At 32.8% G+C, this 23,913-nt stretch overlaps 1 protein-coding gene across 1 annotated transcript; it reads left to right on the top strand.

Moving 5' to 3' along the window:
- The first annotated feature begins 522 nt into the window (after nt 1-522).
- On the top strand, nt 523-14,066 carry LOC109816001 (sister chromatid cohesion protein PDS5 homolog C). The gene is made up of 14 exons (XM_020380846.3): nt 523-887; nt 4,114-4,317; nt 4,412-4,593; nt 5,184-5,310; nt 5,417-5,614; nt 5,714-5,761; nt 5,860-6,921; nt 7,043-7,150; nt 10,539-10,612; nt 11,902-11,956; nt 12,174-12,260; nt 12,340-12,383; nt 12,998-13,069; nt 13,146-14,066. Exons 1-14 carry the CDS (start codon nt 780-782, stop codon nt 13,681-13,683), a joined length of 2,907 nt encoding a protein of 968 aa, XP_020236435.1. The 5' UTR covers nt 523-779; the 3' UTR covers nt 13,684-14,066.
- Nucleotides 14,067-23,913: the final 9,847 nt, after the last annotated feature.

The following is a 23,913-nucleotide window of genomic DNA, read 5'->3' as shown; positions in this document are numbered from 1 at the left end:
TTTATATTTAGTTTTCATAATTTTAAAATTACTTACCCTTTATATAAAAATCTATATGGATATCTATTCTTAAATCTCAATTTTTTAATTTTTACGACTATTATTTTGGTTCGGGTTTTTTTTCTCTTACCAATAATAATAATAATAATTATTAAATGGTAAGAGACAATATCCACGGTCAGGCGAAAGGCACGTGGACCCGAAGCCATGAAAATCCAAACGACGGATTTCAAAACCAAAATTAAAATCATGGATTCTAAAATTTTCATTCTTATTTGAAGCGCCCAAATTAAAATCACAACAAAATGGAAAGAAAAAAAAATACTATAATAGTTTTTTAAATGCCAATTTTAATATATTTAAATTTAATGCCATAATTAACATTATATTAAATGTTAAAAATGACATTTAAAAATAATATTAAAGGCCATCTCTTAATAAATTTAATAAGATATTAAATATCAAACTTGAATTCATTTAATAATTTATAATATAAATGCACATTTGGAATTTGATTTTTCATTTTAGTGAGGAAAATTTTCCCAGAAAACTCACTTTACTCTTCTGTCTCTCGCTGGCTCCGTCTCTCTGCATTAGAACGGAACAAACAGAAAGAAGAGAGAAAACGAAGAGAACCCTAATGTTTTGAATTGTGCTTGAGAAAACCAGCATTTAGGGTTAAACTGTGTTGAATCTGCTTCGATTGGAGGATTTCTAGGGTTTTGATGGAGTGAGAGGGCACAAGATCTGCAACGGAAGACTCTCGAAACGACGCATCTATGGCTTCGGCGGATAAGGAGCAAGAGCTCGAAGAGCAACTTCTAGAAGCTGGAAACAAGCTCGTAGATCCTCCTTCCTCCGTCGAAGAACTACTTCAACTTCTGGATGTAAGCACATGTTCTCTATTTTTTTATTTTTTTATTTTTTTTTTGTGGAATGCATGTTTTCGTGCTGCGTTTTCATTTTTCCATTATTTTTTTGCACTGTTTGTTCGTTTATTTGATGCACGAGGCTTTTCCCGAGGGTTCCGTGGATCGATTATGAGTCGCGTGTTTCTGCATGGATTTGTTGACGTTGTTTTTGCCCTAACTGCATCATTTTTATTAGGTATTGGAGAATATCTATGTTTTGGGAATGGTATATACCGTCTTTTTATCCTTGCTTACACGTGATTCAAAAACTGTTTGGAACTCGCTACTTGTTAATTTGAGAATAATTTGTTTGTGCATCCTCAATTTGTAAAATGATTGGAACTCCTTGATTTTTAATTTCAGAATAATTTGTTTCCGAATCCTCTATTCGGAAACTGTTTGGAACTCTTTGATTTTTAATATGAGAATTGCTTGTTTGTTAATCTTCAATAGTGACGCCTCAACTGCATCACTTCCATGGTTTTTAAATTGGGATCTCGGTGTTTTGTTGCCTCCTTGATATTGTAGGAAACTGTGGCCATTTTTTAAATCATTGATCACATCAATTAGGTAGTGAATTCGTAATGGTTGATACCCATTTTTGATCCTCCTATGTGATTCATATACTTTTTGTAAAATCCTCTTTGGTGACACACGAGATGATGTAAGTCCATTGGATTCTTAAACTAATTTGATTCTAAACGGGTTTGATACATGATTTGATTTGTAAATGAGCTGAGGTTTAATTGCAATAAGATTAAGCCTGCAATTTGCTGGGATGGGTTGTCTTCAAATGTCATCAAATAACCTTTATGGCGCTGCCATAAAGGTATAACGTGGCGTTTTTGAACCCCTCCGCCATTCGCTATCCGTTATTTCCTGTTATATAGCGGCGTCCACCATATCCACCATGGAACCCACCATATCCACCATGGAACCCGCCATATCCGCCATGCGCTCATGGCGGAATTCCTCCTCATCCTCTTTTTTTTTTTTTTTTTTTTTTCTCATCTTCTCTTGTGAAGCTCCTAAATTGCGAACAAACAACCATGGTGAGCCTTCTTAGGCCACCAGCCTCCAGCGACCTAAACCCTAGCGGCCTAAGCTCCATAAAGTTTTCCGGCCAACAAATCCAGTGACCCATAAGAGTTCTGTTTTCTCTTTGTTTTTTCTTCTTCCTTCCATTCTTTATTTTTCTGTTTTTTTCCATCTATTTTTCATTTCTTCAGATGTTCATCATCTCTTTCTCTCTCTTATTTTATGTGATCTTTCTTGTTCTTCATCTGTTCAATGTTTTTGTTCTCAGTTTTTCAAAATTTTGGAATTTAGTTATGTATATTTTAGAATTTCATTATCATGTTCTGTTATGTTGTTTTCTATATTAAACCTACAAAGTTGTTCCCAATTTTGTTTCACTTATAGCACAATGGTAAGTAGTAAGCACCCAACACTAAAGTCATGCATCCTAAAAGTCTATTTTTTTTTTTAATTTTTGGTTTTGTTTTTAATATATATATATATATATATGTATTATTTTTGTCCGCCATGGCGTCTGCCATAAGCCACCACGCCATTCGCCATATGTTTATGGCGGATTTTTGGTTTACCGCCATAGACCGTTATCCGTTATTGATAACCTTATTCAACATTAGTCTTCATGATTGTCTATGTTTTCTTAAGAAATTGCAAATTATTTTTGGATGCTGGCCAGCATTTACTAAACTAGGCTGTTTTAAGCAAGTGGTATAGGTGGAAAATTTGAATTGAAAGCTGATCTTGAGTTCACTCAGGTTTTTTAATTGATTGTCAGCATTGATGATCAAGATACTGAAGATACAGCCTGGCATGGACTGTGGTTTTTAAGCTATAACTGCATTTGTTGTAAATATGTTTATGATTAAAGCTGAACTAGATTTGTTTCTGGGAGAAGATAGAAATATACAATAAGTGGGAGATAACAAGCTCTCCAAAGACAAATTAAAATAAAAATAAGAATAATATACAAATAATTAATGAGCACTAAAAAGCCTTGAATCCTCCTGGAAATTAGATATCATTGCTATAAATTGTTAGCAATATATAAATATATAAATTAGATATCACATGGAAAAAATATGGGGCAATTATATTCATTAATCATTAGGTTAAATTGATTTTCTTGGTGTAGAGTGTAGATAGTTTAATATGGGAAAGAATCCACTTACTCCGAGAGTAACTAGTGTTACTCCATTCAATAACTCATGATCTACATTGAATTTTAACAATTTTATTTAGTTTTTAATGAATAGGTCAACTCTACAAATTTTTACAAATTTGCAAATTATTTGATATTTTGTTACATTAATGTAAAATAACATGCATTCAAAAAAGCATTTTGTATGTTAATTTGAATCTATATAACAAGTATGATATGATTTTCAAACTTTGCTGCAAAAATTTATAGACTTGATCTATTCAGTAAAAACTTTTAATTTAATAGTTGGACCTTTGAGATTCAATGTAGACAATGAGTTATTGAGTGGAGTAATTCTACCAGAAGTTACTCTTGGAGTAAATGGATTCTTTCTTATTTGATATTAGGTTATAAGTTAAATTTTTTACTATTGTTGTGGACTTGTGAGAGTGAGCATACTTTGTGAATTGATTCCTCCATATGAAGAAAAAAGAAATGATGCAAAATATGGCCATCAGTGGCTACTGTTTAATGATACAACAGGCTGTTCACATCTATCAAAGAGCCTCATTTTACTTGCCTTCTGATGAAATCCCCCTCTTGTGAAATATATCATTTAAATTTGAAGTTTCATGTAACTACTTGTGTTTCTCTCACTGGTTATTTTTTGTTAATTGTGTTTGTTCTGAATGCCTAGTACAGTACTTGTCTTAGACATCGAGTTTGAGATTTTTGTCACTTGTTCTTTACATTCATAATTTCCATGAGCAATTGATGCTGTATATATGTTTTATTGAGGTAGTTTTAACAATTAGTCCAAGTATGTGAAAAGCTATGTTGAATTTTTGTTGTCAACTAGTAACTCTTTTTGAGTACTACATGAGTTTGAAGTAAATGTTAGCTCAAGAATGTCTTTGGTAAAATTTATAGAAATCTCAAGATGTACTCTTAACCTTATTAACGGCCAAAATATTGATCACATTTCCTTGATCTTACTTTCTTTGTTCTTTTTTTGTCTTGGAAATGCAGCGGGTTGAGAGTTGCCTATCAAGGGTTGAACAATCCCCTAGCAAATCTATGCAAAATGCTCTCTCACCGTCATTGAAAGCATTAATTGCTGATACACTTTTAGGGCATCCTGATGTTGATGTCAAAGTTGCAGTTGCCTCTTGCATAAGTGAGATAACAAGAATCACTGCACCTGAAGCACCTTATGATGATGACCAAATGAAGGTGCATACAACCATATTCTACTATAAGTTAATTGATTTCTATCATTATGTTTACAAAGTATATCTGTTGACTTTTGGATATAATTTTCTTCCAGGAGGTCTTTCGATTAATTGTATCTTCATTTGAAAATCTACATGATAAGTTAAGCCAATCATATACCAAAAGGACTGTAATTCTCGAGACAGTTTCCAAAGTTAGGTCATGTGTGGTAATGCTGGATCTTGAATGTGATGATCTGATTTTGGAGATGTTTCAGCATTTCTTTAAGGCAATAAGGTAAGAGCTGCTGCATACAAGCCCAGCATTATATCAGCTTTAACCATGAGTTATATTGAGTGAGCAGTTACTTTAAATGTATATTATTAGGGCTGAAGTTCAACTTGGTTCTGAATTCTGATGAATGATATCATTCTTGGTTCTAAATATTGATCATAATGTTCCTCCCATGGTTTGTCTCTCTTTCATTTGTTGTAACTGGTTTGCAATTTTATTGCACGTGTCATTATATTCTTTGCATAGTGTGAAAAATATTAGAGGTAACTTTATTTTTTTTTACAAATTGATTAGACATTTGATTCTAGTGGGCCAAATTAGGTGAAAAGCTTTTGTTAATTGTTTGAAGTTAATATATAGAATTAATATTAGAAGTGGTGGTTGACATGTTTTAGCTAATATTTATTTATATGGAATTAACATTTATTTACTTTCTTTTTTCTGCTTAATACCTTGTACTCTTGTGTTGATTTAAGAAATTGTTTTCTTCCATATCTTTGTTGCATATATACAAAAGCATTTCTGATTTCTTTAGCCAGTTAGAAGCAAAATCTGTGGACATGGTTCTAACCAGGTCTGTTTGTAACTTTCAGGGATCATCATCCAAAGAATGTTTTTTCATCAATGGAAACTATAATGATCCTTGTTCTAGAGGAAAGTGAAGATATATCCTTGGACTTGCTCTCTCCAATCTTAGCAAGTGTAAAGAAAGACAATGAGGTTTAAGTTTGCAATTGGTTCTCTTTAGTCAATTGTAATTTCAAAATCGAACCATTTTCTTACTCAATCTCTTATTGTTGCCATTGTCTCTATCTTCACAATTCAGGATGTTTTGCCAATTGCTCGAAGGTTGGGGGAGAATGTTCTTGAAAGTTGTGCAACCAGGCTTAGACCTTATTTAAGGCAAGCAGTGAATACCTTGGGTATTTCCTTGGATGATTATAGTAATGTTCTTGCTTCAATATGCCAAGATACATCTGGTAGCTTGGAGCAAAATGATGCATGTGTTACTAGTGATCACGTGGTAATTATTCTTGTTGTCAACATGTCCTGTTTGTAAATATTTGCTTGGCTTGGAAAACTTTCATGAGATAACTTGTGATCAACTTTGCTTTTGGTCCAGGAAGATGCAAACAAATCAGGGAAAGAGCCAGTGGAGGAATCGGTTCAGGTGTGTTATTTTTTATCCTTTTATCCTTTTGTTTTTCCTTTGTTCTGTTTTTATCCTCAGACATTGGATACTGTAACATTTTTATTCTGCTTGATCAGGTGGACAGAGAGAATTTGAAAGAAGCTGCACCACCTCAACAGGATAATTCTGTTGGTGACATGTCTCCTAAGTCAGTCATGAGTAATGGCATTGCACAAGCTGGAGAAGATGATGCTATGGTAGATCCGAAGTCCTTAAAGAAGCATGATGATACTGATTGTCCTGCTCAGTCTGAAGGTATTAATATATCATGTAGTGAGGAGCCCAATGATGTGGACACCGAAAAAGTCGACAATAATGAAGAAAAAGTCGACAATAATGAAGAAAAAGTTGACAATAATGAAGAAAAAGTTGACAACAATGATGAAAAAGTTGACAATAATGATGAAAGAGTTGATAATAATGAAAAAATTGACAATAATGATGACAAAATTGGCAATAGTGAACAAAAGCCAGAAAAATCCACCAAGAGAAGAGGAAGGAAACCTAGTTATTCAAAATTGTCGGAGCCTTCTAAGGGTTCAAATCTTGCTAACAAGAAGGAAGCTGAGAAAATGATTGACTCTGAAAGTGATCGAAAGGAAGTTCCCAATTCTCCTCATGAGGATGATTGCGTTGAGGCTGTAGGTCCTTCAGAGAATGACAAAGAGAATGATGCTAAGATTTCATCACCCAAAGCAGGTGATGGTGAATCTGATGCTGTTGCTTCTCCGTCACCAAGTGAAAGCATACACAATGAAGATCGCTCAAAGAAACGTGGGCGGTCAAAGAAGATGGAAAACTCTGCAAAAGAAGTGGACACAGGTGCAGAAATTGTTTCAAAAAAGGTTTCTGACGGAAAAAGTGATTCAGAAGCAAAGCCTTTGAGACCATCAGCCAAAAAGGGAACCGGTCATACCTCTGTGAAAAAAACTACTGTGGTAAATACAGTTAAAAGAGGAAGTGAGGCTACTAGTGATCCACCAGATGGAAAAAAGCACCCAGCTAAGAAAGCCGAAGATAGAAACAAGGTTGGTGTTGGTTCGTCTTCTACACAGTTGGAGGACAAGAAAAAAAAGGGGCGGGGAAAAGTTACCACTGGAAAGGGTCTAGCAAAATCTTCTGCTATGGATGAAGATATGGTAATTTTGAGTTTACTCTAAAACTTTTCCATTGCTACTATTTATTCATATTATTCAGACATGATATTTGTTTTGCTTGTATATTTTTCAAAAATTCATGATATTATTGTAAGTTATTCAGGAAATGGTCTCTTCACCGAAGTCTGCCACAAAATCAACTAAAGACAACCATTTGGAGGAGACTCCTAAGACAAATTTGAAGAGGAAACGTACTCCAGGAAAAGAAAATGTATGTAACCTGTTCCTGTGTTATGACAATTATAAAGAATTTTATGTTGTATTCAGTTGGACACTTGTCCTTTTGGAAAATCTTTTAGTCAGCTATATGGTTTGTATGCTGGATTGCAATAGAAATTCAACATCTTTACTAGAAAGAATAAGGGGTTTCTCCCTTTAATATGATGCCTAACTTGCAGAACACCAAGGCTATGCAGCTTCCAATGCTCCAATTATTTCATAAATTACAAGATATCCCTCTCTCACAACCCCCCTCCCAATGCCCCAATTATCTCACAAATTACAGGATATCCCTCTCTCGCGACCCCTTTTCTTATTTATAGGCAACATACATTAATTCTTCTAATCATCTCAACTAACTCCCTCATTTACAAATTATAAATGATAACAAGTATCCAATGCTAGAAGGAACCTACAATACCCTCCCTAAAGTTTCACCTTCCTCAAGGTGAACAGCTTGTGGCTTGTGAAATGAAGCCCCTTCTGTGTTTTGGTTGTTTGAAGCAGGATTTCCAAGCCAAATCCTACCACTTTAGTCTTAAAATAGTTTTGACTCTGAGAGTTCTTTCATTCTCCTTTGGTGCTCTACTTTTGGCAGTATTTTTGTCAGTAAAACAGTGATACTTGCAGGATTTTTGCCCATAAAACAGGGCGTCAACTGCAAGTTTGACAAGGTTCTGTTGCTTGACTTCATTCTATTGGGCCCAGTCTACTAATATCAGAAACTTCCCTTTTCAGAATCATTATTCTTCTCTTGAATTAATTGGGCTTGATCCTTGAATTTAGAAAGAAGAGCTCAGCCTCTTCTGTTTTCTCTCATCCTTCATCACTAAGGTCCATTCCTTTGCTTTACTTTGTTCAGTTTGGCCAATGAGTGTTTGGTTGGAGAGAATCAACTTCCGTGGTTGGGTCCCCTGGCCCCTGGGTTGTGTGGTTTCATGAACTATGTTGTTGTTATGGCACTTTAGGGTTTGCCCCTTCACTTTGTTACTGATACAGCACCGACTAGCCACACACTGCTATTCACTATTGCCTGGTCCCCTGTTATCGGTATAATACAATTCATGATACGATTTGTGTGATTCAATACGATTCATGATATGATTTGTGTGATTTGATACTATTTTGGTGGCTGGTGACTTGCTTTGCTTTGGTGCTTGAATTTCATGATGAAATGCCTGAATTGCAGGAATTATGATTCTGAGGCTGAATTGAATGGTTCTACCACAACTGGGTAACACATCTAAGTGGGATGGTTTATGCCTGCTTCTGTAAACCCTAAAATACTAGTTTTTTAACCTCAAAAAACTAGTAGAAAGGGGAATCAGCTGATTCATTCCCTCCAATCAGATCCAGGGTGCCCCATTCTTATGTGTCTCTTTTGCTTCATTTCTTGTTATCTTCTTTGCCTCTCCGTCTCTCCCTCTGCTTTGTGTGTTTTTCTTCTCACACAATTTTACTGTGGGTTCTGGCATCTGTCTGCTACTTGTGTGTTTCTCCTTTGACACTATATGTGTTTTTGCTATTGATATGTTTCTCTATGTTAAAAAGCTCCTACGTTTATGTTCTTTAGTTATTAATCATGAATTTTTGTTTTGATGTTTTTTAAGGTGTATGTGCACTTTTTTATTATTGACCATGAATCTTATGATTCATGATAAATTCTGATTCACCATTTGAAACTTGATTCAACCACCAAGCCCTGATCTATTTGGTCAAAAGATTGGTCTAGATTGTGTAATTCCAATCTGCCCCTTCCATCCCTTCTCTATTTCAGAAGCCCTTCTAGTTGACACTTTTTGTGCTTCAATTTGGAGACCTGTCCACCTCTGACCGAGTTTGAGTGTTGCAGTTCTAGCTGGAATGTGTTTTTCAATGAACTGGATCTCATTTCTGCATTTCCTTGTGTGGGTTCATGAGCTATGTTGCTATTATGGAGTTTTAGGATTTAACCCTTGACTTCATTTATGAAGCAACATCAACTAGATCCACTAATGCCCACAACTTCCTTGCTGCTGGTGCCCCCTTTTGCTGGCAAGCCTAAATCCTGTGGTATGTGTGGCATCAGGGTTGCCTGGCCTGCAGGAGACCCACCTCTCCAAGGTTCTAGCTTGTACTTCCATTTTCAATGCTCTCATCCAGTTTTGGCACCATCATCCATGACACCTACCCTTGAAGAGAAATAATCTCTGCTGCAGTTTTGCCTTGTATGCTGGTATTCCTCTCTTTTCCCATCTCTTACTAGTGTTGCACAGTTGTTCCAGGGCAGGAAACTTATCCAAGGGACATGACTCAAAACTCCAGTGGTACTGATGACCCATCCCCTCTGATGACTGAAGATGATTCTGGTGGTTCTTGCGATGATAGTGTGTTCCTCATCAATTTCCTCGTTCTCTGGTCTCTTTTTCACCTTCCAATTCTTCTATTCTTGCTGTTATTGGTTCTTTTCCTGGTCCATCCACTCTTCTACAGCCATAATTTTTTTCTTGGCTCTTGATGCCTAGAACTCCATGTTCACTTAGTTTTCCTCCTCTGAATCTTGAAGACAGCTATCCCAAATCTCTGATTGTGACTGCGTGAGCACAGCCTTTTCAAAGTTCAACCATGTAGCCTTCTGGTTGTTCTTTCCAGGAACATCACCATTGGAGTGCTTCTCTCAATGAGCAAGCAACCCACAATACTTTCTCCTCCTTGTGTAGTCTAGTGGTTCTAAAATTCCGATCTAATTTGATCAGCCAAATAAGCCTCCTTCCCATAAAATCTTGCAACCATTTTCACAAATAATTTCTACACAGCTCTATGACTGGAACTTTGATCACTTGATATTTGATAGAAATCTGGTATCTTTACTAAGAAGGAATAAGGGATCACTCCCTTAATACACTGCCTAACTTGCAGAAATTTGATTGTCTGCACCTCCCAATGCCCAAAGGCTCCAATTCTCTCACAAATGATAAGATTTCCCTCCTTCTGAGTTCCTCTTCTTATTTGTAGGTAACATGCCTTGATTTATCTCATCCCAACCCAAACTGCCTCTGTGTAAACTCTCTGATTTAATATGTAATACTGATGGACACCTAACAGATTTCTTCAATATGAACAACCCTGTTGGGAGTCTTTTAAATGAACTACTGATTTGTTGAAACATTGTCATTCAATGTTTCATATATATATATTTCTTTTTGCACCATATTGGCTTTCTTCTGGTTTTCCTCTCCATTATTATGGCATAGGAAGTAATTATTATCTTTACACTTATTTGTATCTTATATGTTGGAAATCTTCATTTTTGTTATGTAGTTCTAAAGCACATGATAAGGCTATTTCTTGCTAATTGTAGTGTCTCGCTTTGATTGCTAATATTCTCACTGCTATCTCAGATGCCTGATACCATTAAATATGATGGAGACCTTGTTGGTAAACGGGTTAAAGTTTGGTGGCCAGACGATGAAATGTAAGTACATCGTTTTTATTTTTTTATTTTGTTACATGCTGTGACCAAGATTTTTGGTTAAGCAGAGATCAGGGACAGGGAGTGTTATTTATATATATTGTCAGGCATTTTGCTTGTGATTTACACATTCTGCATACCTGGTTGCTCAAGCTGTTTCTTTCCTTTGGTATGTGTGGTTGCATGATCTTATAATTCTATGATCTGGAATACTGTTAACTTGTGTGCCAATTACATTATCATTGATATCCCAGACAAGAGTAATTGATAGTGGAGCCATCACTGTGTTTTCAACTTTCTTAAAGGATTATTTTTTAGGTATCCCAGACCCGTTGCATGCAGTGTTCCTTTTTAGGGCTAGCAGCCTCTTTCTTACACATATCCTTATCAGAGTGCCATAGAAAGTTTGCACAAACCTGTCCATCTTCTGTCTTTTGTATAGAGTTGCATAGCTACCTTTTGTTGATTCCAATAGCCCTCTACTCCTTTTGGCAATATGCTGCAGCTTACACCTGTTTTGCACTCTTCATTGTTATGCCCAGAAGCCTGCATTTCTTCAGTGCAGCTTGTCCTTTTTCTATCTGTGCACTCTGTTTCTTAGCCTCTATTTCATTCTTTCTTGGCCAAGCTTGCCTCCCATATACCTTAAATTAATAATTATTCTGTCTTTAAGAAAAGCTGTGATATTTGGGAATTTTTGTTAAACATGTCTTAGGTTTTTGAGTATGTTTTAGTTTTGAGCATCTTTTCTGTGTACTTGAATTTTTTGCATTGTATCAAGCCTATATCTTTGTTGTAGCTGTTGCTTTGTGATCTGATTCTGTTATACTGCTGAAGCACGTTTGGGTTTATCTAGGATTAATTGCTTTAATAAATATTCATTTTTAAATTTTTGGACAAGTTACCATGGTTCATTGGTTTGAGCTCAACATATCCCTTTCTGGCTTATTTTGTATTTTTCCTGTTTGAACTTCTTATTAATCTGTTATCTATGCTTTATTGTATTTAGACCAATATTACTTGCGATGAATTGTTTATGTTGCTCTCAGTGAACTTTGCTGTAAAAAAGCTTTTGGGTGAATGGTGGAGATTTTGGAAAGATATATTTAAATAGAAGCATTGAACCTGGGGATATGCTTTTTCTATTGGCTTTTAACTCTATATCACACATGCATATTCTTTCTGCATACTGCTTTTTTTTTTTTTTTTTTTTTTTTTTTTCTTTCTTCGCTTGTGAAGTACATTGTAAGTATATAAATTATGTATTCTTGTTGACACACAGTCTTTTGTAGGTTTTATGAAGGTGTTGTCAGTTATTATTATCCTTCTCCCCATAAGAGGCACCAGGTGATTTGGAAGATATACTATAATCTCTCTATCATCCCATCCTTTCATATATGTATTACAGTAAAATTTTGACTTGTTATATTGTTTTACTCATTTGAATAGTAATGTGTTTTCTGTTCTATAGCAAACAAAGATGGCTTAATTTTTATTTTTTTTTGTTTAATTTGCCACTACCACCAGCCTTTTTATTCTCTTCTGACAATTCTCTCTATTTTAGATTGTTTATGATGATGGTGATGAGGAAATACTAGTTCTTAAAGAAGAAAGATGGGATTTCATTGGAACTGGTGTTGATTCGGACAGGGTGAGTCTCTGTCTTGAATATTGTATATTAAATTTTGCCTACATCTATCTATATTAATGACAATTATTTCTTTTAACAGGGAGAAGGAACTGATCACACAAGTCCTGTTGCTTCTGCTGATTTGTATGTGCCACTTGTTGATGCCATTTGTTATAGATGTCTCTTCTGTTTTATTGTTTGAAAAATTATCTTAATTGTCCAATGTTACCCTCTTGTGAACAGTGTTGGCATTTATCCATGGTCGGTTGGTTGATTTTATTACTGTATATGCAAATATGTTTTTGTTTGTGCGTCGTGAATTTAAAAATATGGTTTTTTCTTATGATTTTTCCTGTGTCATAGTTTTGAACAAATGATCTGAAGTTGGTTTTCAATTTGTTAGTTCTGTTGTGGTGTTGCTGTGCTGTATATTATGGCATAGCCATTCTATGTGCCTATTGAAGTGTCTGTGTGTGGGAAACAGCACTAGTATGTAGAAGTCTTGCTGTGTATTTTCAGGTGAATGTGGTGACGAATGATGAGTGCTAAAGTATCATTGACCATACCTGAAATATTTCAAAATTTTAAGTGTAGTGCATTGATTTAGAATTTGGGTTTGCTGTCAAAAAAAGATTCAATTGGATATGATCTATTTGTTTCTGTATTTATTGGCCTTGCTTTCTAGTTGCGCTTTTTATATTATCTTCAATTTTGAGTTTTGCCTCCGTTTAGTTTACATTTTTCTATGATTATATCAGGCTGCCTAAAAAGAAAGGGAAAACAAGTGCTGGTGAATTTAAAAAGGAAGGAAAGAGGGGTTCTTCTAAAAGGTTTGTGAATGACATGACTTGATATCTGTTTCATTCTTTGTTTGATGTCTCAATTTTTTACTTTAATTTCTTGCAGTGGAGGAGCCTCTTCCAGTAAATCAAAAGGTGTATCCGTGAAGTCTGGCAAGTCCAAAGATGGCAGCAAAGCTAGTCGTAAATCAAAAGATTCCAAGACTTCTGTGAAATCTGAGGATGAAGTTAGTAGAAAATCTAAGGATCATTCTCCGAAAAGTGGTGGCAGTAAATCTATTGATGCTTCACAAAAAAGAAAATCGAAGAACATGGATAGTTCCAAGATAAGCAAATCGAAGGATGATGTTAGCACACCAAAATCCTCTGCCAAGTCTAAGCAAGAAACTTCGAAAACTGGAAAATCCAAGCAAGAAACTTCTAAGACTGCTTCATCCTCCAAAGCAAAATCTACCAAAAGTAGTGGGAAGTCTAATACTAATGGCATGGGCAAGGTGAAATCTAATTTGTTGAAAACAGCCGATTCAGAGATCGAGCAGTCCGAGGATTCTATGAAAGAGTTAGAATACACAAAGGGTAAGACATCAAGTTCATCCAAGGCTGGAAGTGAGGTCAAGAGTGGAAAGAAACGTGGAAGAAACTAGAAGTTCATATTTACTCTCACTGTTCATTCCTTGGCTGCTTGCTCATTTTCTGCTCATCAACATTTTGGATATTCCTTTCTGTCTGTGCCCTCTATTTAAACTTGTGCTAATCCCCTAATTATTGGTAGCATTTTTATCTGTAGTCAGGCTAGTTTAGTGCTAGTAAAGCTAGTATCAACTGTTCATTTCTCCCCTTTCTAGGTGGATTTTATTTTATGGTGGTTGAAGAGAACATTTGGTTAGCAACCTTCAAAAAATATTTTGGTTCTTCCTGATAATGACAGGTTGACAATACTTTCCTACAGTCTTGTATGATAATGTGCGCTAAGCAGTATACATTAGAGTTGGGGCACTAGCCGTGGAGGATAACTTGGCCCGATTTATTTGGTTCTGATGTTCATGTCATAGTAAATGGAAATCACAGTGCTATATTAGTACAGCAAGGGAAGTTTAGTTTATTTTTTCTTTTCAAAACCATGCCTTCTATCTTTTTATGGGCTAGGTGTCTAGCTCTGTGTACTAGCTAAATTGAAGTAAATATGCCATTAGGCTAATGCGAGAGCAATTGATAAGATTGTTTTAGGAAGCGGTTAATTTAAAATTTTTCAAGGAAACGTGTTAGATTATTAGGGGTGCTCAGGTCTAGGTTGTGATTATGCTTATGGATCATTTGAGTGCATGCTTGCGAAATTAGGGCCAAGGTAAATTGCAATGTTACTTCAATTAACCTTTTTGAATATAAAAAATTCGGTATAGTGGATAAACAATAGACAATTATCAATGAAATGCAGTTGCTAACGAATCGCAAGTGGAGGGCGAGTAAATTTAAAAAACGGGATTTAGGAAATTCAATTGCAAATTTTAAGGGCTAAACCAAAGTTTGTAAGGGCATCTTTGATATCGTATCAATCCCTTTAGACACGATCGGCCTAATTGAAGCCTAAGGGTTAGCAATGTGATATGAGAGACAGCCATGGGGATCAACCTTCCGAACAACTTGAGAATTAGTTGTGTTCTTTTGCGTCATGTTGGACTTAATTTTGGTTGAAGACTGTTTAGATATAAGTAGAAAAAAGAAGATATGTCAAAAACTGAAATAATTTTTTTCACGTTAAAATTAATTTATACAAAAAGATAATTTGTATAAATTTCTCTTATTAACTTTTTTAAAAGCAAGTAATTTAGCTTATTTGATTTAGTAAAGTGCCTGATTGTTGTATTTTTTAGTATTGAGTTCGATTTTTACTAAAAAAAAATTTATTAACTTGTTGAACATTTGTTAACTTATGTATAAGTTAGTTTTACTATATTGATAATTTAATTTAATTTAATTTTTTTTATAAGAGTTTGTAGAGATATTTTATCCAAACAGATCATAAGGATATACCTTAATAAATTATCTAACATTTTAAATCACTATACTCATTACGTATTCACTTACTGAGAATGATATATGACAACTCATTTTAATAGAAGTTAAAGTTGGAAAATCAGTCATAGTAATGATATCTTTTGATCCATTGAAAATAATATCAACTATTCCCATATTCTTTTAAATATCTATGACTAGAAATCTTCCATTGGTTTAGAATAGTAAAATCCAACATCCATTTTTGATAGAAAACAAGTCATTCTTACATATCCATGTCATATTCAAAACCATTCCACACATAATTTTTTTTCTCCAAGGGTGATGTTAGAGATAAGAGTTTGCAAAAAATTCAAATTGATTCGGTTCATATTAAAAAAATCGATCCATTTAGAGAAAAAAATTTAAACTATTCACTTTATAAAATCAATTTGGCTACTTGATCCATTTTTACCCATTTTGTAAAAATGGATCGGTTCGATTTTTTTAAAAAAATGATCCACATGAGTAAAAAGTGGATAACTGCACTACACTACACCAAACTAATCTTGTTTTTTTAAAAAAATTGATCTATATTTTTAAAAACCAATTTGATCCACTTTATAAAAATGAATCAATTAATTGATCCACTTTTATAAAATGAATAGTTCAATTTAGTTTTAATTCTTAAAAATATGATCCATGAATATCCTAGTTGCAGACTTGTTATCTTCAAGTCCTCTAAGTCAATTTTTTAAGGCTTGCAAATAGAAACAAAGTTCTTTTGTTTAGGAATAAGCTAGGACTAGACATAATGTTGTCCATAAATGTTGAGAACATGAATTGATTTGAATTTTTGAGGCATGGAATAAATCTTAAAGGACTTATCTACAAACTCTCATGTAAGTCTCTAAGATACAACACATGAAATGTTGATGGACAGTCTCTAATTTCCTACAAAAAAAGTGGGCTATCACTAGAAACAAGTAGCTTAACAAACAAACATTTGTTAAAGTAAGTATGTAAGCATAAGCAGGATTTTCAACTCATCTTATTTTAGCGTTTCAACTCATTCCTCCTTACTAGGCTTTTTTCTATTTAATTGTCTATTTTGGAGAGGAAAATACTCAACCTTTAGGTGATATCAAACTTGTCCTCATCATTGAGGTAGTCCTCCATGTCCATGAAGTCCTCCAACTTGCGGCGTAACTTGTGACTAAGAGTCTAAGTCTAGTTTGGGGTGAGTCTTGTGGATAGGGTTGAGAATGAGAGAAAGATGAAGCGAGAGCTTGAATAGTATTATTGGAATAAAATCTTTATTTTGTTAATGATGTAACCAAGAAAGGGGAAAAGGTGTGAAGAAATAAAGGAGAAGAAACATAAAAAAAAAAAAAATAAGGGAGATTTTCATGATTTCGTACGGATTGTTCTAAATTACTCATGGATTTTTCTGTGGATATTTTGAAAACTTTTATTTTGTTCTAAATTATTTTATTTAGTTTCCAAATGCTTTTTAATCGAGCACGCATCATAAGGAATCATATTTTAATTTTTTTCCCAATAACTTAACGATCACAACATCCTTCTAGGGGAGCCAAAATCCTGCAAAATTCTCTCCTTAATAAAGTACCTTGGTCACAACCTATCTCTTTCATCTATATAATCTTGAAGAATTTTTTATCAATAAAATTCGTACAATCCTTCCTAGGATACAAGTTTTGTGACCTAAGTATTTTTATCTCTAAATGAGATACCTTTTTGGTTATCCATTTCACCTCCATCATGGAATTACAAAAGTGGCCTCATGAAGATTTTTATGTACCTTACAAGGGCCACTTAGGTATATTAAAACTTGTTTGAGGCCACTTTTGTAAAAAAAAATCTCATTAGAGGAGCTTTGAAGAATGTTGGTGTCTCCACAAGATGTTTTTATTGTATTTTTTATATCTTCCATTTAGAATTTTTCTTTTTTATTATTTATTTTGACAATTGACCTTCTTAATTAGAAAGAAACTCAATTAAAAAATTGTATTCAAAGTAAAAGTTAATTTAAAAATTATTTTTTAGACAACATGTATTTTTCAGTTTAATGCAATTGCATACTTAAAAATCAAATTCAAAGTCACTAATACAACTTTATATCAATTAGTTTTCCTCTCATAGATAAGTTTATTTCTATGTAATGACCCGGCTGGTCACTACACACAGCACCGCACACCGGAAACACCAGACAGAAAAGAACGAGTATATAATATAGGATCTAGAATATATTTATATACAAGGTCCCAATCCGGTTAGAGTTAGAGTGTACAAAACACAATACATTCATCAGTTGCTAACTAAGTAGCTAAAAACATAAAAAAAAATAAAACTTCATCTGCCAGTTGCAGACCTTCTTCAGCAAAGCACCAACCTAACCCTGCCCTGCTCCCATACATAGTATGATCATAGCAGTCCAAACCACATGGAAACAACAAAGGGTAAGCTAGTGAAAAAAAATTCAGCATACATAGGTAAAATATGAATTGTAAACAACTACAGCTATCAGCAGACCAACCAGCTCAGCACATCACAACATTCAGCAACAACGGCACCGACATAACGGCTATAACAGCACCACAATAGTGGCTAATAACAGCACCACAATAGTGGCTAATAACAGCACCAACATAGCGGCTATAATAGCACCACAATAATGGCTAATAACAGCACCGACATAGCGGCTATAACAACACTACAATAGTGGCTAATAACAACACCGACATAGCGGCTATAACAGCACACAACACATCATAACACAGCAATATCATCAAATACAGCTTAAAACAACATTTAACAGCATATAGTGAAATCTCATCTCCGCACTCGGCGTACTCATGGTTGCGCCCAGCGCGGTACAACCAGAGAGCACCAGGGGGCCAGCGCGCCCGGCGCAAGCGTACCCGCGCCCAGCAGGACCCAGCCAGAGAGCCCAAGGCTCACACGCGCCTGGCGCAATACCTATTGCGCCCAGCGCATCCCAGGCAGAGACTCTAAGGAGTCTCATGCGCCCGGCGTTCCCAAACCCGCGCCTAGCGTGGGGAAGGCAGAGATCTCCCCAAGGTCTCGCGCCCAGCGCAAATCAAATTGTGCCCAGCGCCCACAAGGCAGAGACTCCCAAGGAGTCTCACGCCCAGCGCGACAAGGGTCGCGCTCAGCGTAGAACTAAAAGCCCCAAAACATGCTGCAACTAGTATCGCGCCCAGCGCGGTCCAAGTCACGCCCAACGCGGGCCAGCCAGAGACCCACATTCTCAAACGCGCCCGACGCACTCATCATTTCGCCCAGCGAGCTTGGCCAAATGGAGTCCCCTGGTGGTCACACGCCCGGCGCGAAGAACGGCACTCAGCGCGAAACTCAGCAGCAACTCACCAAGTTTCGAAAATCTTCACCAAAACCTGCGAAATCAATCAGAAAACCCACATGAAATCCAGCCAAAGTACTACATTTTCATCAAACAGTTCAAAAATGCCAGCTTTTTCAACATGCAACCACAATCAAAGTAAAACTAAATTTTCACCCAAAACCCCAAAACCTTAAAACTCCATTTTTAACAAACAACCTTCAAATCCGAAAAGAGTCCATCAACAAGTGAGTCTCAAGCTCACTCTCAAACAATCAGCAAGATAAACCAGCTTCCCTTACCTCGGGGCAAAGATTTTGAGCTTCCGGGAAGAGAAACGGAGAAGAAGGTTGAAGAAGGGCTTGAAAGGACGGTGAAGAACAATCGTGAGCAAACACGGAGGGAAGAAAAGCTTCAAATCACTTACTCAGTACCACCACCTTGGGACAACAAGAAGAAGAAAGTGAGTGAACGAGAGTTGAGTGAGAAAAGAGTGAGTGGAAGTGAAGAATGGGAAAAGAGGGAAGGGTCTCACATTCTAAGTATGATATTTCTTAATATAATTAAAAATCAATTAAAGGCTACAAAATTTATCCTAAATTATATTGATTTTTCTTAAAAAAGCTTAGACTTGATTCCAAATTTTTTTTTACTATTATCTTATTAATTAGGTTAGAGCATTTTCAATGTAGAGTGCTTGTACTTTATCTTATTAATAAGCAACAATACTTATTATCAACTCTTATTAGTGTGTGATGACATGACATAGAAAATTGCTTGAAAATAAGCAACATCTCTTAGATAAAAAAACGTTGCTTAGAACAAAAATCACTTTCATAAATTAAAAAATTATTTATTATGTTTAATGAAATTAATATTAATTATAATAGTTACATTAATTTTTTAAGTTGTCAAGAAGTGAAATGTAAATAAGAAAATTATAAAAGTATGAGTTGCTAATAAGATCCCATCATTGGAGCAAAATTTGTAAAAACTTAGTGAGTTGCTTAAAAATAATATGACATGTTGAATCCCATTTAAAGTAAAATAAGATATACATCACAAATACTTTGCATTGGAGATACTCTTAAATCATGTTGTATATTTATATAATATAAATTAAATATTAAGTTAGTTTTATTCAAAATCAGCCCAAACATGAAACTAGTAAGACCCTTACTTTGAGTTCCCTTCAAAAAAAATTATTTTAAAATAATTTTTTCAAAGCCTATAATTCAAAAATTACTTTTTTTATTATTAAAAATTCACTCTAAAAAGTTCATATCTAAAAAATATATAAATATAATTATTTTTTAAGGCTTATATTTAAAATAATTTTTTTAATAAAAAATATTATTAATAATTTTAAAAAAATCTCATTTTAATATTTTCTTTAAACTTGTGTTGGTTCGGCTTTGATTTTATTATTTAAAATTTTCTAATCAATCCTATATTTTATAGAAAAAAATTAAAATAGATTTTAACGATTGACCTTGTTTATATTCAATATTTGATTATATGTTCTTTTGACAATCGATATTTATTTATATTTTGAATAATATATTATATGTTAATAAAATAGATAAATGAAATATAATTAGTTATTTTATTTGCATTAAAATTATTAATTTAATTTACTTTATATGGACTTTCAGTTGAAGAGTTTAATTAATCAATTTCATATACAAAAAGTATTATAGGAGTTTAGTTCAATGGATTGAATAATGTGTGTCAATTATTTTAACCCATTGATATAACATTTAATTTTTATGAATTAAATAAGAATTCTTAAAAAAGTTATTAAACGGAATAAATTAGTACAAAAATTTGATACTTGATATGATTAATTTGTCTGTATTAAAATAATATGCAAATCATTTTGTATTATTATTATTATTATTATTATTATTATTTATTTGACTATAAAATGTTACAATAAGTAGAGACTTAATTGTAAAAATATAACAAAAAAATGATTTGCTTACACATTTTCAAAATATAAAAAAATAATAAAAATTGAAGTTATAATGACATTTAAAATTTTATTAAAATAATTGGAACATACTTAAAATAATAATTCAACTTTCAACCGATACTTATTTCTTTAATTTAAAAATTTATATTACAAAATATTTTTCATAAAAGATAAAATAAAATAAATCTATGAAGTGAAATCGAGATTTCAAACAAATGTCATTGTACACAAAATAAGTAAATTAATAAACAACTTAGATGACCAACATTAATTGAAATCTATATAATTTACTTAAAATTTAAGCAAAATGTAATGTAAGGATTAATTTGAAAGAAAAAAAAGAGAGATAACAATCATTACGAAAGAAAAACTTTATTATGCATGGTTCCTTTCAAGATAAACATATTTACATTATTAAATATATTCTCCATATATAAATTAAAATAGGTATATCCTTCTTTTTAATGACAACATTATTTTTCTTAACCCCTAATTTTTTCTAACTTTTAAATTAAATTTTAATTGTTAAAATAATCATTAGTTAAAAAATGTATCACAATTTAAATTATTTATCATAAGATAAAAATATAATTTATGTGTTAAAAATTTATTATAATTTATATATTTTAAAAAAATTAGGTTAAATACCTAATTTGATCCCTTATAATATTTTAAAGTTTTAATTTAGTCTCACTTTAATTTTTGGTTTCAATTTGGTCTCTAATAATTTAAATTACTGCAATGTCAGATCTTTCGTCCAAATTTCTTAAACGGAATTAACTGTTGGTCACGTGGATGCCACGTAGATACATAGGTGGATGCCAAATTTCTTTAATGCATCTGGAACTAGAATGACCCGTTCTGAAACCAGAACGGCCCGTTTTGCTTGCACTCGTGGTGTGTTAATTTTGCATCTGGAACGGCCCGTTCCAGATGCATTAGTTAACACACAATGAGTGCAAACAGAACAGGTCGTTCTGGTTTTAGAATGGGCCGTTTTGGATTCAGAACGGGTCGTTCCAGAACGCTAACCACATACGTGCGTTCAACAAAATACAACAATGTGGTTCAAAGATTAAAAGCAAAAATTTATAACATAACATAAATTCAAAGACTGAAATATGGTTCAGAGACTGAAAACAAAAATTCATAACATAATATATACTAAGAAAGTTCAAAGAAATTACTGAGTCGTTTCATTCTTGACTTTATAGTTTCGATTTGGTAGTAAATGCTTCACTCCAGTTTGACTAACTGAAATAAAACCTGCCACCATTGTCCTTAGTGATATACTGCATTGCATAACAAATATTATAATCAGAGTTAATCATTCATACACTGCCAGTGTAAAGTTTTTTACACTGGCAACCAATCATATCTTTTAAATTATTTTATTTTATTTTTATTTCATTAAATAAGCATATGACATAACACTATCAAAAGATATGATTGGTTGTCGGTGTAAAAAAACTTTACACTGGTAGTGTATAAGTGATTAACTCTTATAACTAATACTTCTAGGAGCTCCTATATCCTACAATTGGTTCAAAAATGGTGTATAGCTCAAATGTTTAGCAATTGAAGTTATAAATCCCACATTGACAATATTACCAAATCCAGTGTTTGAAATGCTTTGTACCTTGAGTTTTTTTTCCTTGCACGATTCACAACCGTGATTTAGAATCATGGGCGTGAACTATAATCATTGACCGTTTGTGTTTGACATTCTGGAAATAGAACGGAACGACCCGTTCTGAAATCAAAACGACCCGTTCTTCTTGCATTCGTTGTGTGTTAACTTTGTATCTGGAACGGGCCGTTCCAGATGCAAAATTAACACATCACATGTGCAAGCAGAACGGGCCGTTCTGGTTCCAGGTGGCTAACAGTTAACTCCGTTTAAGAAATTTGGATGGAAGGTCTGACATTACAGTAATTTAAATTATTAGGGACCAAATTGAAATAAAAAATTAAAATGGAACAAAATTAAAATTTTAAATATTATAAGAGATCAAAGTAAGTATTTAACCAAAAAATTATTATAAATTTTAATTATATAAAATAAATATTTATTTTCTATTCCCTCTTACAATATTGGTTCACATTCAATATAAACTTTAAAGATTTGGATTAACTCATATTTCTTTTCTCATATATTATGAAGAGAAAAATGCAAATATACTTAATAAAATTTACCAAAATCATAATATTTTTGTCACAAGTAATTTTATATATATTCTTTTATAACATAAAGATAAAAGAAAATCACATTTTTTACATTGGCAAAAAAAAAGAAAAACTACACCCAATGGAACCAAGTTCCGCTAGCATCTGCTAAAATGTCATGGAGGACACCTTGAGGCTGGTCATTGCAGATTTTTAACATAGCATTCTCTGTGGTCCATGCTTAGCTAAGAAGTCAACAATTTTGTTTGCTTCTCTTAAGGTGTGAAATATTTGGACTTGCCATTCACAATTGAGAGTATCTTTGATATCCATGATTACATTAGCATAAATGTGTGTGTTTGTTAAGTGTTAAATTAGATGCAGAGTAAGTAAGAATTAATGTGAATACATGTTTTTGCATTTTTTTTATTTTTATCTTTATAAACTAGAATTTTAATATGTGTAATGTATATATTAAATATTTATTATATAATTAAAATTTATAATTATATATATAGTATTATATTTTAAAATATAAATTATATTTAAAATTAATATAAATAAGTACTTATATATATAAATTATATTTTAAATTTATGATAAATAATTTTTATTATAAAAAATATTTTTATTCATTGATAATTTAATTAAAAATATTAATACTTAATTCATAAATAATTATAACAAATAAAAATTGAATTAGATAAGAAGTTAAAAATATCTCTATAAACTCTTTCATTAAAGAAAATTACATAAAAACACTCTCGTCCAAAATAGAGATTCATGCTTAATCAACTCCTATATATTAAACACTAACTTCTATTTTCATGAAAATATTTTAAGGACTTTTTTTTGACAAGAGAATTTGTTAGAATTTTTTTAACCTCTTATCTAATTCAAGTTTTATCTATCATAATTATTTATTAATTAAATATTAATATATTAAAGTAAATTATCAACAAATAAAAAATATTTTTTTACAATAATTTTTTTATTATAAATCTAAAATATTTATATACACTTATTTTAAATATAATTTATATATTCATATGATATTTTTTATATAATTAATTATAAATTTTAATTATATTATACATAATAAACATGTCTATGTATTGCACAAGTTAAAATACTAGTTATTTATTATGAATAATGTATTTTTGATGTATAAAAAAAGTTTATTTTGTATATAAATAATTAGTCATAAAATTTTGTATATATGAAAATTATATTATATGTGTATAATATATTTGTTTTCTATAATTAAAATTAGAAATATGAAATAACTTTCTTAATTAAGTTATAAAATTTAATGTGCAATATTTTATATCTAAGAATTAGACTATTTTTTAACTAACT

Source organism: Cajanus cajan, chromosome 9 (assembly GCF_000230855.2).
Source record: "Cajanus cajan strain Asha chromosome 9, NIPB_CcT2T_4, whole genome shotgun sequence".
In the NCBI taxonomy this organism is placed as follows: domain Eukaryota; kingdom Viridiplantae; phylum Streptophyta; class Magnoliopsida; order Fabales; family Fabaceae; genus Cajanus; species Cajanus cajan.
This window is presented reverse-complemented; position numbering and strand designations above follow the sequence as displayed.